This window comes from Diplotaxodon limnothrissa, linkage group LG1 (assembly GCF_057381915.1).
Source record: "Diplotaxodon limnothrissa isolate DT_005_m linkage group LG1, D_limnothrissa_male_GT1.1, whole genome shotgun sequence".
Taxonomy (NCBI): Eukaryota; Metazoa; Chordata; class Actinopteri; order Cichliformes; family Cichlidae; genus Diplotaxodon; species Diplotaxodon limnothrissa.
Genome location: NC_140596.1, coordinates 4,361,590 through 4,380,237, shown reverse-complemented (window position 1 = coordinate 4,380,237; position 18,648 = coordinate 4,361,590). Strand labels below are relative to the sequence as shown.

General features: G+C 38.5%; 1 protein-coding gene across 1 annotated transcript in view; it reads left to right on the top strand.

Annotated features, from left to right (window-relative positions):
- The window catches only part of LOC146639282 (neural-cadherin-like), a 347,375-nt gene that overhangs the window by 148,962 nt on the left and 179,765 nt on the right, over positions 1-18,648 (top strand). The window contains exons 14-16 of the mRNA XM_085358982.1: positions 4,508-4,635; positions 4,851-5,037; positions 9,402-9,545. Coding sequence (XP_085215108.1) covers positions 4,508-4,635; positions 4,851-5,037; positions 9,402-9,545 — 459 coding nt within the window. The remainder of the gene's footprint in view (positions 1-4,507; positions 4,636-4,850; positions 5,038-9,401; positions 9,546-18,648) is intronic.

Here is an 18,648-nt window from a genome sequence, read left to right as displayed (position 1 = left end):
TTCTTTTCTAACTTACCATCAACACAATTGATAACATTACTAGTAATTTCATCAGTTATTAGTTACACAGTCATTTGTTTGCAATAAAATAACTTAAGTTGAATTTAAGATCGCGCATGATGCCATTTAAATATCACACAGTTAGGTAATGGTATACTATACTCCTCACAGTACAGTGTGCAATGAGACAACTTGATAACTTGTAAATACAGATAGATTCTCAGCACAGTCTTTGTTTTTAAAATTATGTCAATGTAGATTTTGTCAGTCAGCATTGAACTTCCAAAAATCCAAATTTGTAACAGCAGCCAGAAATAATATGTATAAATAATAAATATGTCCATAGGAACAAATGTGTTATGAAAAAATGCAGCAGAGGGAGGGGAGAGAGTAGCAAACACACATAAACAGCTTGCAGAAAGCCAGCGGTGGCACATAAAGCAATATGAGCAGCACACACCTAGTACTGCACTTAAAAATGAGTTCATGACCACTTTGCCCACACTCTGTGGCTATAGAGTCAGCACAGAACAACATGAAGGTGATGGTTTGGTCATTTGTTGGTTAAATAAGAGTTTTTTATTGTTTTACTTGCTGTCAAAGTGACCTTTTTTATAATTTACCAGAGCCATAATGTTTCTGTTAAACCCAGCAGCCTCTTTTAACACTAAAAAAGTGAAGAATGCGGTGTCGCTGTATGACTCTGATGTTTAGTTAATGTGTTACAATACCAGTCGCACAAACTAAACTGAGGCGGAAACAGGTTGTGTATTTGATAGTGAACAGTTAGTTGCAGCTCTACATGCATGTTGCTGATAAAACATGTTTTCTTTTGAGCATTCTCACCTTCTGTGGTATGCTTTGACTCAGTACAGTAGAAAAGTTCAGTTCAGATTATTATTGTTGTCTTGTTATTCAGCATTGATCTGTTGTTGTACTGGTCCTTTCTAAATTGAGGCCACAGAAGAAAATAAAGACTGAATAGAGATGGCAGGGCAGCCGAAGTCTGCCAACTGAGCTCCAATTTTCCAGTAGAGTTGTTTAAAACTACACAAATCCAAATTATTTTGAAGAATTTGACAGCTTTTGGGAGTGAGCATAGATATATACATATATATGCTTAACCCCAGTGCCTCGCTGCCACTGCAGATCTCACCCTGTCACTCAAAGCTCACATTTTCCAATGAAAGGTCACTCTTCTCTATCATTTTTATTCTACCATTATTAGTTTGGTCTGTTGCAGTTAATAGTAATGCCCTGCTGACCAGACACGAGCTATGAATTCCCTTGTAACATGCATGCATGAACACACACACACACATATGCACACATACACATACTCCATTTCGAACTGGTCTTAATCCAGTAAGAAATAATTAATTCTCACAGACCCTCTCTTTCTTTTTCCCGACTTTCCTCTTCTCTTTTCGCTCACCCCTCCTTCCCCTTATCTGTCTTAATAAGAAAGCTCTTCGACTTCTCCAGAGGCAGTCAGTCTGAGGAAGTGAGGGAGGTCTAATGGATTTAAGGCCCCATTTTTAATTCATAGATTAAGACATTTGCTGAGAAGAAAGGAGAAAGAAAAAAGGTATATGAAGCAGCATTAGATTTAATGCGTGGCTCTGTTCAAGTCATTTCTGTAATGCTTTTGGTCTTAAATCAGCTGTGTTAAAATCTGGCTTCCGCTGTTGAGGAAAACGTAAGCTCTCGTCCTCCTCACTGGTTCTTGGTACTGCCTGCGTTTCAACTTTTGGCTTATAACTTTCTGTCTTTCTTTTTGTTATGGTTCAAGGTAAGTGATGTGAAAAAAAAGCCCAGTTTTTTTGTCCAGTATTGAGCACTCTAATGCACGCTTTGATCCTCATTTTGTCCCAAACTGGGGAAAAATAGTTGCGATATCGAAAACTGTGCAAAGACATAATTGGTTGCTGTTACAGTAAATATAAAGACTAGCATGATTTCGCCACTTTATGTCCCACTGTGCTGATACTCATCCCTTATGATGATGAGAATTGGTTGAAAGCAGTTACTTTGCAAACCAGTTGTTTCATTTTTGTTTTTTAGAAGATTTTATGGCATCATAATCATGCGAGATTTGCCAGTCTTTAAGCTGTGAGCTTACAGTGAGCTTACAGAGAAACCACAGATGGTTTGGGTAAATTGGCATACTTGACTCGTAATTTGCTTACTTTCAAAGCCCCTCAGACTGCAGCTTGTTTTTCCTTTTCAGTGCTTTCTGTGTTTTGTGTTTCATTGATCCAGTAGGTTGAAGTTAGTCTTCATCTAGTCACCTGTCAGATATTGCTTGCCCTTTTCCATTTTCCAGATGGTCCTTTGTAAGAAAACACTTGGCACCAAAGGGCAGTCAAACCAAATCCTCATCTGACTGGTTTTTGGGTTTTTTCAGTTTTCATGACTTTATATTATGTTTGCATTATAAAGTGGAAAAGAGCCACTTTGGTGAGATGCTTCAGGTAACAAACCAAACAGCACTGCACAGGGGTTTCTAATACTCTGATAGAAGTTATCACAGATGCACTTATTTTAGATTTGTCACAATGATTAAAATGTGTTTTATTTTATTTATTTCTTTTTACAGATGTTTAAAAACAAAGTGACCTTTTTCTCTTCACTTTTGTCTACAGCAGCAGTGCTTTGCAGCAGCCTGTTAATAGCAATGCGAATTGTGGAAAAAAATCAAGCTAATTACAGAGCAAAATAAAATGAAGTTCTAATTGCAAACAGATTGTTTGAAAGTTTGTTGCATGTGGCTCCATGTGACCTGACACTGACACGAAGGCTGCTTTATTGTGCTGGAGCTAAAGTGGTTCTAACACAAATTCCATTTACAAGTGATCAAAATTTATAGAGTATTTCTGAACATCTGGGGTTTTTTGTTTTATTAAAAAAAGAAGCATATAAGTGTAAGTTTAAAAGATCTTAATTGTACAAATAAATGTAAAGCAACCAGGAGAGGAAGAATATGCTCTGTGCATTTGGTGCTGCCCAGAAACACTGCTGCCAAACTGCAGTCAAACGCTAACATGTGGAAAGTAGGAAACGAAAAGTAGTAAAAGAAGCCATCTATGTCCACTGTGAGCGACCATCTTTGAACAGAGGCGGGGGTTTACGACACCAACTCTCTACCATCTATAATCCAGTTTTGAGATCCCTCCCCAGACGCCTTAACGCCCACTCACATCCTGGGCCATCTGACCTCAGGAATTCGCATGATGAGGTGGGGCCAGGTTTCACAATGAACACACCCGAAACTCTGGCTGATTGGGACCCACACCCAGTTTCACACCTTGGCTCAGGCGGGATCAGGAGGATCATCAGGGGGTCCTTTTGTCCCTCTGTGGGGGGGAAACTCCCACTAGGTTTAAATCTGGGACTCTCCACCATTTGACCTTAGAACTGAAGAAGCTTCTCGGATGAGAGGTGAAACGTATTTAAGCAACTTAAAGAAGTCCAGACGCTTTTCTTTGCAAGCTCCTTTGACTACGATGACCTGGATGACTGAGAACCTTCACAGACATGAAACGAAAAGTATTTTTGCCAGTGAATCACCAGTTGAATAAATATAATTAGAATAAAATTACTGTTGTTTCTTTAGTTGTTTTTGAAGGAGAAAAGGGAGCTTAAGTTATTGTAAGCAGGTGAGGATGTCAGAGGTCTGTTGTGCTCATTTCCAGCTCTACATTTCCTTTTTTTAGACTCAAGTAGCTTTGCATGACTTGCTGTACATAATAAACATAGTTTATCTTACACTGAGTGCTGCTGTAGCAGTTCATCTTGTTTGAACCAAGATTTTTTTGTTTTGTTTTAAACTTCTGTGACTTTTATGCTATATATAGATATTGTTATACCCAGGGCTGCACATAAGTGGTCCGCAAGTGCGCGTTCGCTGTCAAAATAAAAGACGAGCACCAGATAAGACGTTGCAACGCGCATTTGCGTACATAAGATTTTCTGGAGGAGGACGGACATTTGCTCAGAACTCTTAAAGATGTCGAAGAAGCAAGCTCCGTAAGCAATTACTTTGGTGTTCCTCCACCGCAAAAGAAGAGCATATTCCCGGAAATTCAGAGAATATGCGCTTCTTTTGCGGTTCGAACTCCTTCTGACGTTTCTTTGGCGGTGGGGGAACACCAAAGTAATTGCTTACGGAGCTTGCTTCTTCGACATCTTTAAGAGTTCTGAGCAAATGTCCGTCCTCCTCCAGAAAATCTTATGTACGCAAATGCGTGTTGCAACTTCTTATCTGGTGCGCGTCTTTTATTTTGACAGCGAACGCGCACCTGTGGAACACTTATGTGCAGCCCTGGTTACACCTTCTTTCTTCCTCTGAAGCAGCAGTGATAATCAGTGTGAAAAGTAAGACTAGCTTGTCCCCTTCAGAAAGCCCATCGCTTATCTGTGACATTTCTGTTAAATCCAGTAGATCTCAAATGGAGAAGCATTTTTATTTAACTCTGAGCACTATCTGTATTTCTTCCCTCTCCAGATGTAAATGACAACGTCCCTTTTTTTACTTCATCCATCTATGAGGCCTCGGTCACTGAAGGAGCAGAGTCGGGAGCTTTGGTTTTCCAGGTTTCAGCTAATGACCTGGATTTGGGCCCCAATGGCAAGGTGAGAACAAATCCACACGTTTACACACAAATCATTGTAAAGAGTAATGATGCATCCTTGGTTGAAATGAATGTTTTTGAATTTCTGCTCTGTATTATTTTCATTCTGCTTTTCATTATTCAAGAGGTCTTCTTCCTTGCTGTGCAAATTTGCACTAATTAACTCAGTTTTAGCATCTGGCCTTCTGTATAATTGTGTCTGCCCCCACCTCCCAGATCTCTTACTCCCTGCTGGAGGATCGCAGTGGGGACCATCAGTATTTCCGTATCGACCCAGAGCTGGGGTTCATCCACACTCAGGCCGTATTTGACCGTGAGACCAAAAGCTCGTACCTGTTGGAGGTTCAGTCTGTAGATGGATGGGAGTCAGCGCGGCCCGGCAAGCATGGGCAGCCCAACTCTGGTAAATAAGACCAACACTACACAGAACATCTTGTAACTGGATCTATAACTAAGTTGTGATTCCTGTTGTGTTTTTGCTAAGTTTCTTCAGTACTGAGCCTGACTCTTAATAACAACAATTATATAAAGCTGCCAGGTAGGACCTAGGTTTAATTCCTTCAGCTGTCCACTAGTCTAGTTATGATATGCACAACGGAGAAAATCATTTGAATGTAATATTTTGCAGGTTTTAGTTAAATTGTTAGTATGTGTGACAATTTCATTTTGGAGAAAGAAAATGTGCATTTTTTTTTATTGGATAAAATGGATATTAACAAAGTTTATCTTTGAGGACATAATTTGCAGTTGAAAAGAGGTGATCAATCGCAATCTATGGTATTGCAATACTCAACATATTGCAAAATGTTAAGAATCACAATAATATTGTACTGAAGTGACAATATCACATCATTCGGGGTCTGTTTAGTCCCACCTGTACTGTTAGCATTGACTGTAATACTGCTAAGAAATGTTTGTTGCACTGAATGAAGAGCAGGTGAAACAACATTACACCAGGAAAAGTGTTTAGTCAGAACCTATTTATGCTAATGACTTTTATATAACCTGCGTGAGCTCAGATTGTAGAAATGCAAACCTATCGATGTAATGGATATGAGTCGTAATCTACTTTGCGTTTGTGTAGCGATGGTGGCTCCTCATATAGTGACTGCAAAATAGAGCGAGCACAGAGGAGGAGACGGCTGCAGATAGCTGCTCCGTACTCTTCAGTCTGAAGCTCCAAATCTTCATTGAAGGCAGCAGTAATCTCTGTTTTCCTTTCTGTCGCTTTCCCACATCTGCTCATCTCTCTCTTCGAAAGGACCAAAGGCCACCTTTCTCTTTCCATCTTTCTCTCTTGCACCCCGTCTCCCTCCATCTCTCTATTTCTCTCTCATTTGCTGCCAGATGAAATGCATACATGCGCTGGCTGAATATAGACGCGAAGAAACAAACAGATGTTGAGACAGATGGGTGGATGGAGAGAGGTGTTGAAAAACAGCAAAAACACACCAGGATGTATTTTTAATAAATATGATCATAGATTATTAACAGACCCTCTCTCTCGGTCTGACTCACTGACATTTGTGGCAACGTAAACAGAAGTTAAATATTAAGAAGAGGAGAGGCGGCAGGAAAGCTGCCAGAGTTATTTATTTGTTTCTGTCATATTAATAATAAATGAGGTGGCATGAAGGAGGATGGATGACAGGCAAATTAACAGATACTTATCACTGATGCAAACACCCACAAGTGAATGTAACAGAGATGTAAAGTGGGAGGAGCTCTGGTTCCACATGATTTTCTTCTGGGAAAAAAAACATGCGACTGACAGTGGAAGCACTTCTCGCCATCAAAATTCTGGAGGCGCCATGAGTGTTAGTCTACTTACTTTTTCTCTAAAAAAGTAATCCTGTTACTTTACTGATTACTTATTTTCAAAAGCAATTAGTTACTTAGTTACTTTTTAAAATCATTATACACAACCTGAATGCGTAATAAAGCAACAGACCTTTCAGCTCAATTCTATTTTTTCATCATATAAAATTGAATCAAATGGAAAGCCTCTTTTTAGAAATTGTTTTATGAGTTTTAATCTTTTATTTTTTTCACATTGCATTAAGCAAAAATTGCATCATATGCAACAGTCTTTGACTTGAAGAAATTCTATAACTTTTAATCCTATTTTCTGCATATTTCAGCATATAAAATAAAATAATGTTTCGTGTTTACACTCTTTCAAATAGATGCAAGTAAAACACAGCAAAAAATAAATAAAATCAAAGACTCAGCGGCACGAAGTCCTGTTGCTCTTAAATTTATTTTCACTTGTTTAGCAGGAGTGGGGCAGGTGGAGCTTTGCCGAGTGCAGCAGCGGTCTGTCAGTGGGGGGATCCGGGGGTTTCTCTGTGAATTTCACATTCCCGTGGCAGCGTGCTCTGTACTTGCTCGGATTTGAAGTTTACATTTTCACTGTAGAAAGAAGTTTTCTTCCCATGCAGGCTGTACAGCGGATGCTAATGTTTTGGTCACTTTTTATGGTCTAAAACTTAAATTAATGTAAGTACATCCACGCTTTGGATTACAGTAACGCTTTACTTGTAACTGCCAGCAAGGCAGATTTTTATTTGGATAGACATATGCAAAATGAAAGATACATTTCTCAGTAGCAAAGATGGTTTAAACCAGGGGTGTCCCACTCCAGGCCTTGAGGGCCGGTGTCCTGCAGGTTTTAGATGTGTCCTTAATCCAACACAAAATTATAAATGGCTAAATTACCTTCTCAACATGTCTTGAAGTTCTCCAGAGGCCTGAAACTAATCATTTGCTTCAGGTGTGTTGACCCAGGGTGATATCTAAAACCTGCAGGACACCGGCCCTTGAGGCCTGGAGTTGGACACACCTGGTTTAAATGAAAAGTGTCACATTAGTGATCATATTGGACATTATTTAACGGATAAAGGTTCATTCTCACAGAAAATATAGACTTGAGAAAAGTATTTGGTCCCGAATAAATAAATAAATAGTGTAGGCTCTTGTACAATCATATTTTGGGAAGGAAAAAGGTCTTATAGTCAGGATCTAGAAAAGTGTGGAAGTGCCTTTAGCTAACTTGATCTCTGACCTCAGTAAACATTTTACTGATGATTTTATTGCCTTTATTATGAGTTTTAAGTGCAACTGAAGACAGCATGATGTTGATTTCATAATTTTAGATCTCAATTAGATTAAAAGCAGGCTATGTTTTAGGGAACAGGTAGCTTTGAGTTTCAGGCCCATACATTGCTTATCCTGTCCTTTGGCAGTTCAATCCCTGGCTGTTCCAGTCTGCATGCCAAAGTATTCTTGGGTGAGACACTGAACTCCAGTTTGCTGTCTGATGCAGCCATCAGAGTGTGCGTATTGGATAGAAAGCACTTAGGTAGAGCATAGGTAAAAAAAAAAAAAAAAAAGAGCTTAAATGAATGGGTGAAAGAGGCAAGTTGTATAAAGTTCTTTGAGTGCTCAAGTAGAATATGCATTTTTATACATTCAGTAGTCAAAAAAGTCAATTTATGACTGCTGAAAAGACAAGAGCATTAACAAGCCTTAATGTGGACTCAGTGTAACTCATCTCAACTGGAATTACAAGGAATTACAGTGCTTCCTCTGGTCCTCAGAGAAATTCAGCCATAGTCACAAGTACAATCTATGGCTTAGAGCAAAAAGCAGGTTTGAATGATTATATTGGTGGATGTTCGGAATAAGCTTTATATAAGATAGAAAAAGGAGCTTATATTGCTTCCCCCTCTAAATTGTGGCTTTGGTGTAGTAGTACATCATCCATCCATCCATCCGTCTTCTTCCACTTGTTCCATTCAGGGTCTCTGCTGGTCTGGAGTCTGTCCAGCTGTCATTGGCTAACAAGTGGGATGCTATGTAATGTTATGTTTTGTAAAAGAGTTTTATCACTTTTATACCAGTGAAGACTTTTAGCATTTCAGGTAAGCAAGGTCAGCATATCGGGTAGCAACATCATCCCAGCACACATAAATTGCTTTGCAACACCAAGAGATGTTGCAAACTAGAGACAACAGACAGTCAATTAGTCAGAAAGGATAATTCTGATTAACACTGTTTTCAGAGGCACAAAGCTGCTACTCGCAACTCGTGTTGGGGTGGATTTGGGTTCATAGTTTTAACACATGCATGGCACGAAAGTGTGAAAACATGGATGAGTGGGCATCATTAACAGATGAGAGGGAGGATAAGGGGATGACTGCTACATCTGCTTTTCCACTTCCTGTATTCATGTTTCGCCTCTTCTTACCTTTTTCTCTCCGACAGACTCCGACACTTGAAAAGCTCTGGCATCTGTGACTTGCTTTGTTATAGCTCCAAGGGCTGCATTAGCTTGCTATTTGTGCCGCGAACTGTATACCAACTCTTCCACCCTGGTTTAAATATTTTATCTCATCTTAAAGCTGTTTTGCAAATTATGCTCGTTTTGATACAGATATCAAAGGAAATATGGTGTGTTGGGTTGCTCAACTGCTGAGCGTTACACTGATCCCCCCAGGGTGCTTCATACTCTGCTTCAGCCTGTGGTTGCATGCTGTAAAGAAGCAGAACCAGCTGAATTTACCAGTAACACAGAGTGAAAATGTGGAGACAGATGGCAGATATAAAAGCACCGGAAAGACAACAATTATATATATTGTGAATGCATGAAGAAAAGTCTACCTTTTTATCTGCATCACTGCAAATGATAGTTTCCTTTTAAAAAGGTGATGGAATAAGAACAGCCTCATCTTAATAATAGTGTCTCTGTCTTACTTTTTTTTCCAGACACAGCATACGTACGCATTTTTATTAGCGACGTCAACGATAACAAGCCGGAGTTTGCACAGGCCTCCTATGAGGTCGATGTGGATGAGGACGCTGATGTGGGCTTTGCCATTCTCACAGTCAGCGCCAACGACGGGGACGAAGGTGGGTGGCACGGATAAAGGATTCTGTATGTACTTGTGCATTTTGGGATATGTAGGAGTGATGATGGCGATGGCACTGTATGTTCAATATTGAGCACATTTTCTCCAGCTCATTGCTGAAGTGTTTTGCTTTCCCTTCACCAAAGAAAAACTTTCACCCTTCACTGCTTTTGTCTAACCCCCTATTACTTTGAGGAAAGGTTTGCAGTGTAAAACATGTAATAAAAAAAAACTGCAATACGAGAGGTTGAAACAGAAAACTGAACTCTTTTAATAAAACCTTTCAATGGTTTAAAAAAAAAACATCTTTACTGTAGTCAAGGATTCTTATTCTTACTACAGCCTTTAAATTCCTGCTATTAATGTTGTCATTTTTAAAAAGTCATCAGTGGCAAATGGGTTTTATTCTAAAATAAACACTGTTTTCATTTGAGAAGGTGGTCCTGAGTTGATGTACCAGGTACTTTTAATTCCAGACATCTTAAAGACTGGTTCATCCTTTCACTGAACTTCCCTAATTAAAACCACTAATTATGGAGCCATGTTAGGATATAAGAGCTTTCCAAAGTCCCAAAATGAAAAAAATTATCTTTGTGGGGGAACACGCCAAGAAACTCAGCTGTCATGGCCAGAGGCAAATGTCAGCTCATGACAGAAAAGACAAGACCATAATTGCACTCAGGAAGAACACACATCTCTAACAGCTAATATTTAATGCATGTTTCCTGAAGTGGTAGCGACAGCAAGGAACAAAATCTCCAGATTGTAAATAAAATAAAATATTAAATGCTCACTATAAGCAGCCAAAGCTATTTACAGTGGTGGGTGACTGAAACCGAGCTGAAAGAGAGTCTACGAGTCACGTTTGGACTTACTTGGGCAGAGAGAGGCGTGTGGGAAACAGTAGCTCTTTTTTGGCTATCAAAGCAGAGTGAATTAATGCCTTTGAGATAAAGAAACTGAACTGGAGTTTAAAAAATTAATAAAAAGAGCTTGTATGTAATACCGGAAAGATTCCCTCTATATTTATTTAACACTGTTTCATTTGACTTTTGAACATGAAAAGTTGAAAACTGATACATGTTCATCATCATAAGGTCAAAGGGAACCTAATTATGTTCATTTCTAGCTCCATATTTTTATTCCTGGATTCTTGGACTAGAATAGGTTTACATATCACAACTCCTTAGTTCTGAAGTAAACTGTAGTCATGGTAAAAAGTAGTAGTACACCTGCTTTCACTTCAGGTTTCATATCGGGGGGGAAATAGAAATGATCTAGTCTTCCCTGGTCTGTCTCTCTCCATGTGTTTGCTCCATGTGTTGTCCAATTATTTGGATTTTCTCTGTATTATTGTAGGGTCCGTACCATACAGTATAAAGTGCTTTGATGCACTTTGGTGCTATATAAATAAAACTGAATTGAATTAATAAAAACTAAGCCAAAATGCAGAAGTAGTGTGTGAAAAACTGAGTACATCTCTTGATATAACAGCTTGTTCGAAACACTTTTAGTAGCAATAACTTAGAAGTAATCATCTTCTGTGTCACCACAGCATTTCAGTCGGGTTGATGTCTGGACTGGGCCTTTGCAGCACCTTGATTCATTACTTTTTCAGCCATCCAGTTAGGATTTGCTGGTTTTTGGGATTATTGGCCCATGGCATGAGCCAACTCGGGCCAAGCTTCAGCTGTCGGCCAGGTGGCCTAACATTTGACTCTAGAAGACTTTGGTATACAGATGAGTTCATGCTCAACTCAATGACTGCAAGGTGCCCAGGTCTCTGGCTGCAACACAAACCCAAATCATCACCCCTCGACCGCTGTTCTTGATGTTCTTGTTGGTGTGAGATGTTTATGCTGATATGCTGTGACTGCAAACATGGTACTGTGCATTATGTGTACTTTGGCATGCAGACCGGAACGGGCAACGATCGAATCCAACAACCTTCCCTTTAGTAGATAACTTGCTCTGCTTCCCAAACTACAGCTGCCCCAATATGATAGGGTTGTGCTGTTCCTCTGAAGTTGTATTTACCTAATTTTCAGACCTGCAAAGAAGTAGATTATTTTTATTATGTCCTGAAGAACAGAGAGAGCTGTGTATAATAGGTCCTCATTAGAGTAATAAATGCAGTTTTTGCAAACAACATGGATTTTCAGCCACCACAGGCCAATTGTATTGATTTATTTCCATATGATGAGATTAACATTGACTTTTCTTTTGTGTCCATATGTAGGGTTTCAGTTCTTTACACGTTATTTAATTCAGTTTTTACTAATGTATTAATAAGTGACAAAACTTAGTAAATACATTAGAAACATGGATATAACATAACCAACAAGACAATAAAAGCAAGCTGGCTGACTTGCTACAGTGTGACCGGTTAAACCAAGAAGAGCATAGTACTTTTAAAAATACGTCTCATGTAACTTGCATAAAGCCCTATTTTATAACTCAGTGTATTCAGTTTTGATATCTGTTTTCTGTAATAAAACTTTAAAACCGGATTTACAAATATGCCCCTGTTCATGTTACTTTTAAACAAAAAATAGTTGTTTTGAACTTTTTGAAAGGCAGAAAAATATCATCCGTCTGAGAAAAAGAAATAGAAACACAGATGCTAGAAGCTCTTTATAGCTTGTAGCAGCTATATAATAAATTTAACTTTCTTCCTTTTTAAGATCTATTGAATGACAAAGAAGATTCCAAAAATTAGAAAGGAAACCTTCAAAAGATAATGTAGAAAGAGGTGTTTATGAATATAGTATATAAACTTACCTGCATCTGGTTTCATTTGGCCTGGAATTTGCACAGATTTATTTCTAGTGTTATTCAACAAAGAGCTTTACACTTACAAGCCACACCCACACATTGACTCACATTTCCTGCAGTTTTATTTGTGTTAGTCTGATCACTGCTCATTTGTCAGCAAGCTTCCAGCAATCTGCCACTGTTGACTCAAACAGGAAACACAACTGCTGCAACTGAACTTGCGTGCAGTGATTTTTTTTTTCACCGCAATCCAGATGTTGTAGCCAGTCTTCTGCCTTAACTGTCGTTTATAATTGCACCTGTAATTCAAATTGAATTGATAAAATGTTTCTGCCTACACTAACAGGCTCCACTTTTCACTTCTAGGCTTTTTTTTAAAAAATTGTGCACATCTGGAACATATTACGTGCCAGTTAGGGATCGCCCAGGAATCGGAAGCAGTGCCTGTGTTACAGACAAGAGAGGAAAATTAACTGTCAGGGCTGCATTAAAAAGGGGGGCTGACTCTTTGGGCTTCCGTCATGATTCAGACCACTTCAGTTTCACTCAGCGCAGAAATGGTGTTCGTGTATTTACCAGTGGTAGTGTTTTTGCCGATAAAACGTCCAGTGAATTAAACCTGTAAGCAAGTCGCTCACAATCCTTTTTAAAAACCAAAGCTATTCACTATTTAGATTTATTTATCATTAAATAATTTTTTCTTTTCCAAAACGGTAAAAATAAGCCTTAGAGAAGTAATTTTAAATTTCTGCTCATCAGTGCTTGCCTTAATATGCACACACACACACACACACACACACACACACACACACACACACACACACACACACACACACACACACACACAGAGCAACAGACTGCTGGAGTTCAGAATAAAGTTACCACCACAGGGAGCTGTAATGTGTGTGCATGCTTGATTTTTCTTCTTTCCTTGCGAGGAGTGCAGAATGTTAAGTTAATGAAGGAGGGAAAGAAGGAGATTGTTGAAGTGATTTCTACACTGCTGCCAGTAATGAGGACAGAACGATGCCTGTTCATATCACACAGCTAATATATAGTAGTTAGCCACAGTCATTAACAGTCCATGTAAAATAATTGCTGAAACCACTAGAGACAAGTGCAGTTTGAAGATGTAAAATGTTTGCATAGTTTCAAATGGCAATTTTGAACCTCTAGCGCACACTCTAGTTAATGACTCCTTTGATTGTCTGACATCTTTAAGAATGTTTAATTTCACTAAATAGCAAATCAAAAAGAAATAATAGCTACAAAAGTTCTTAGTGACACAAGCCCACTGGCAGTAGTACCCCCTTTTCCAACTCCACTGCAAGAACTTGAAACATCATAGTCCCTAAACTGTTTTTAAGGCCTCTTTTAGTAATTGCAGTTTTTAGGTACTTTCCCAGACTAAGAGGAAGTAATACAGTGTACGATGGCTGGTCAAATACTTGACTGCAGCAGCAGCAACTTCCATTAAATAGTGTTAAACTTGACTGAAACACTGGCCATGTTAACAAGAGCACTTACCATTCTTGGGGAAATGAAGAGGAGGAGGAAACAGGATTAGAGAGAAATAAAGGTGAATGACAAAAGGTGGCGTTTCATTACCAGCTGCAGAGTTTCTGTTTGCAGTGCAAAAGCAAAGAGAATCAAAAGGTGTAGTTTAAGGAGAACCTCCCCAGCAGTTACTTACCCCCAACACTAGTTTCATCAAAGGTGATGTTTTTCTCTCTCCATGAAAGCTGAGTGCTGTTTACCTGGTGACTCGTGTCGCTGAATGTTCAATACAGCATAATTGAATATTTACTTTGATACTATTTTGTCTACATTACAATGACTTGAAAGGTTTGTTAGATCAAATATCAATTTAAAAAATCTCAAAACAAATCCCAAAATGGAAAATACTTTAAATTTGACTTTATGTTTTGATTATTGTATTTGTCTAGCATAAGATTACATAACAATAACAATAAAAATAGAAGTAGTTATGGTAGTCTATGGTATTAGACAGTGAAAAACTGTAAAAAGGCATTCATTTGAACTGCCAATAGGTCAAAAGTCAAAGTCAGCTGTATTGTCAAAGACCATATGTACAGTCATACACAGGAATTTGAAATTGCAATGCTCCCATGGCCCTCAGTGTACACTAAAACAAAAAGATAAAAATAAAATAGGAGTCTTATGTACAACACAATGAAAAGCTACATTTCTACATGATCTTCTTTGTTTTTACTTCCTTAATTAACAAATTAAGTGAATGAATTATAATAAGATGATAACATTTTGAGTAATTTAATGTTTAAGTGACCGTGAACACTTTGCTTTCAATTGTAGGGTTATTTATACCATAAATGGTTAAGTTTAAACAGGACTGCTTAACATAACTTGTAGTATTATATATGCAACTAAAATGATTTTAACAAACATATGTACTGCACTTTTAATCTGCTGTGGAAAATTGTATGAAAATGAAATAATGTTTTTAACAGCGACATCTTTCTCTACCTCATTTAATCAATGCAAAGCATTTTTAATAAAATCTATTAGAAGCTGATCAACAAACGTTCCCCTAAATGCAATTACGGATAAAGCCAAGGTCTGCATCTCAATCGCTGTTGCATCTACCACCCTAATGTTAATATGAAAGGGAAAGGAGAACCCTCTGAAGACGAGATGGGATTCACAGCTTATTAATGAGATGAAAGTCAAGGAAGAGGAGAGGAGAATGCTCTAATCCAGATCGTTTTGTACCGTCTGTCTGTTTTCATTTTAAATGAGACATTAGGGGATATACGTAATTGCATCCTTTCGGTTCACTCGCATTCTCTGTTTTTTTAGTTTGTCTGAATCTCTTAAGTATTTGGAAAACCGCTGAGACCTAAAGGGGGAAAAAACACAGCAGAGGGAGTGATACAGCGGTTAAAACAAACAAACAAATGGAGAGAAAATTAATGTTTTTCCCAGCTGTGCCAATTTTAAAACTCCCATCTCTCTAGGTGCTGTATTTCACTTAAACTGTAATATGCAGACAACAAAACACAAATCGAGGAGAGACAGACGCACAAATCTGTGACTCCAGAGGATGTTTTCTGGACTTATCTTAACCTTAACTGCTTATTCCCTGATCCAAGCCTAAACCTTAAAACACATATTAACCTTGATTTAATCATTTAAATGAGATGGATTTGTTTTTGTCCCCTATTAGGAAGAAACTTATTCATAATTTAACCTAGTAAAATGATTTACGCTCCCACAAAGTGAGAAATACTTGGAGCACACAAAAAAACACAAAGACGAGTGTCAGGCCATTTTACCTGATTTGAATCCAATAGAACACCATTGGGGCAATTTGGAGAATTCCCTTATGAAGAAAGTAAAAGAGCATCAGAGAGAAGAAAAAATGCCTCTAAGGAACAGCAAAACAACTCTCCATAAATCAGTGAAACCCCTGAAAACACAAGTAAAAAATGGAACATCCACAAAGAGGACTGAGATATTTCACCGCAAATAAAGATATAAACGAATTTCTTTTGTATCTTATATTCACATAAGATTATCAGCGACGTGGTAAATAACCAAAGAAAGTCCAAAACACTTAGTGGCGACTGGTGAAATAACCCCTTGTACACTTTTCTTAACTTAAAAGCAAACAGTGACAGAGAAGAGTATGGCTGATAGACATATGACAAGATGGTCATTACATTAGAGGGTTACCAAGGCAACCCGAGCCTGACACATCTGCTAACAACAAGCTATCAGCTACAAAGTGATGTGCGATGGGCAAAATGCTGCCTGCATAGACGTCCCTTTGGTTAAAACTCTAGTTAAGGCCCTCCTGTGTTACATGTGGAATACTCCCTGGTTTCCTGAATTTTGAGATGTTTTTAAGTAAGTTTCTATAATTATCAATTTAACAGTGTAAAGCTTTTTGCAGACTGTCAGGACAGACACTGTGTTTGTGTGTTTTTTGTTTTTGTTTGTTTTTTGTGTGGTCCAGATGCTGTGATTGTCATAGAGACCTAAATCTGTTTACGAGATTTCATCATGGGAGTGTTTCTTCCTCATGAGGGGGAACTCTTTAGAAACCCTCATGTGATACTGGCAGTGTGTTATGAATTACCATCATGCACTTATCTTGCTGGTTTCTGAATACTAGAAATTAATCCTGTTACACAATATTCTAGGACACACACACAGCGATCCACTATTTTGTATTCATGAAATGCAACCTAGTAATGCTACAACCTCTGTGCATTGCTATCTGGACTTTGCAGTCAGCAGGTTCTCCTGGCCAGGTTTAGGCCAAAATCTGGACCCCAACACAACAAATGTATCTCGGTGTAATCCAGTGGTTCTCAAACTCTTTACATCGTTCCCCACATGGCAGGAAGAAATATTTTCACGCCCCATCTAAACAAAACAATGACAGAAAAGAGCGGATCCATCTGACTCTGCCTCCGTTACAACATACTAGACGTGGGAGTAATAAACCGTTGTGGTGAAAAATTGTGTTGTTACATTACCGTTCAGTTTGGGGGTTACAACAGAACATGGTACATTGATTGTTCTCACGTATTATCAGACGGGATTGTTTCAATAAACCAAGGACATTTTGACTGATAATTATTTGTATTCTTCTGTAACTGTACAGAGCTAAAACCTCCAAAATATCAGGAGTAGTTAGTCATTATCAGAGGTGTTTGTGAACTAAAAATCAGGAATGTGGGATACTGTTTGTCCGTGATTTGGACAGCCCAGTGCGTGCTCCCGACGAAGGGGAAACAAATTCTGTCGTGGATACCTACTTTGGCACGACCTCGGACCACAGATTCGCACCTTTCAGTACACTCTGCAGCTATCTGTTGCAGCAGATCCACATATTATTAACATAACTGACGCAAATGTCTTTATTCCGCCGTAAAAGTGATTCTGATGTTAAACATTAGTTCCGCATGACTTTTCTGCCAGGTGATTTGCGCCCCACCTGTCAAAACTCTGGTCAAACTCTTTGAGAACCACTGGTGTAATCTGACCAAAGAATGTGCTCCTGATATTCATCAGGCTTCTTTTCATTTTCTTTGGCAATATTTAGTATTGAAGTATTACATCAAAGCACTAGAGAGGGTTTATTTCTCGGACTATTAAGATATTACGCAGTGTCATTTAAACTCTGCAAGCTGCCAGAAACATTCATGTTAGGTCAATGTTTGATTCTAAATTGACAGTGAGATCGTTCATAGATTAGAGCCTGATTGAATGTGGGTTGTACTCTGAATTGTACAAGCCATGTTTGTGGTCAATACGAACTCTTATTTGCACTCGTTGACCTGGTAAGTCTGAAGTTATTGTTTTATGTATTGTTTTTTTAAATGATTGAACAAGTAGCAGACTGCCCATAACGTTATTTATTTGGAGGAAATCACTTTTGATTAGTGGTACTACAGCTCTTTCCGGACCTCGTGATTGCTGCCGCAAACATTTTGCTCAGATTGTGTCAGTTCTTTCCAGTGTGGAAACATAATGTAGGTCCATAGGGTTAAAACTGAGAAAATTCTGAAGTTTAGAGGTAATTTTTACAATGCAGATTTGTAGGGTTTCTGTCTATACAGGTTTTCTAATTATTGTCTCATGTGTCTACGACCTGTGAGCACAGTTAGAACTCTGTTTAAAAGACACATAAAAAAGTACTTTACATATTGATAAATGGCATTTTATGCGATCTTGAACTGGGTGCACTCACTTTTGTTGTATTTTGCTACCTTTATATGAATTCCCACATGCGTCTTTGTTAATGTAAACACCACCGTCTGAATTCTGTTCACATTCCTCTGACAATAAGTTTACTTTGACTTCAGTAAGTCTGCTAACGGTGAAAGGTTTTATTCTTGACTGCACAATAGGTGTTCTTTAGGACACAACTTTTCCAAAACCATCGGTATCATGGAAATCATTCATCTTCAGTTGAAAAGAGAGCTTAGTGTCATTTCCTTGAGAGTTATGATATTAAGAAAATATCCACAATTCGGCATTTATACAAAACCACTAAACAGCTTTCAGTGCAATGTTACTTGAATGGGCTGTAAATGGTAAATGGCCTGTATTTGTATAGTGCTTTACACAACCAGTCATCCACCCATTCACACACACATTCACACACTGGTGGTGGCAGCTACATGTAGCCACAGCCACCCTGGGGCGCACTGACAGAGGCGAGCACCCAAGTCCTAACACTTACTTTGATGTCTTGTGCAGTTTGTTCCCATCCATGCTCACAAGCAATACACACTACTTCTACCAAAGACTGCGCCCGACATAGAAAGCTAATAGAT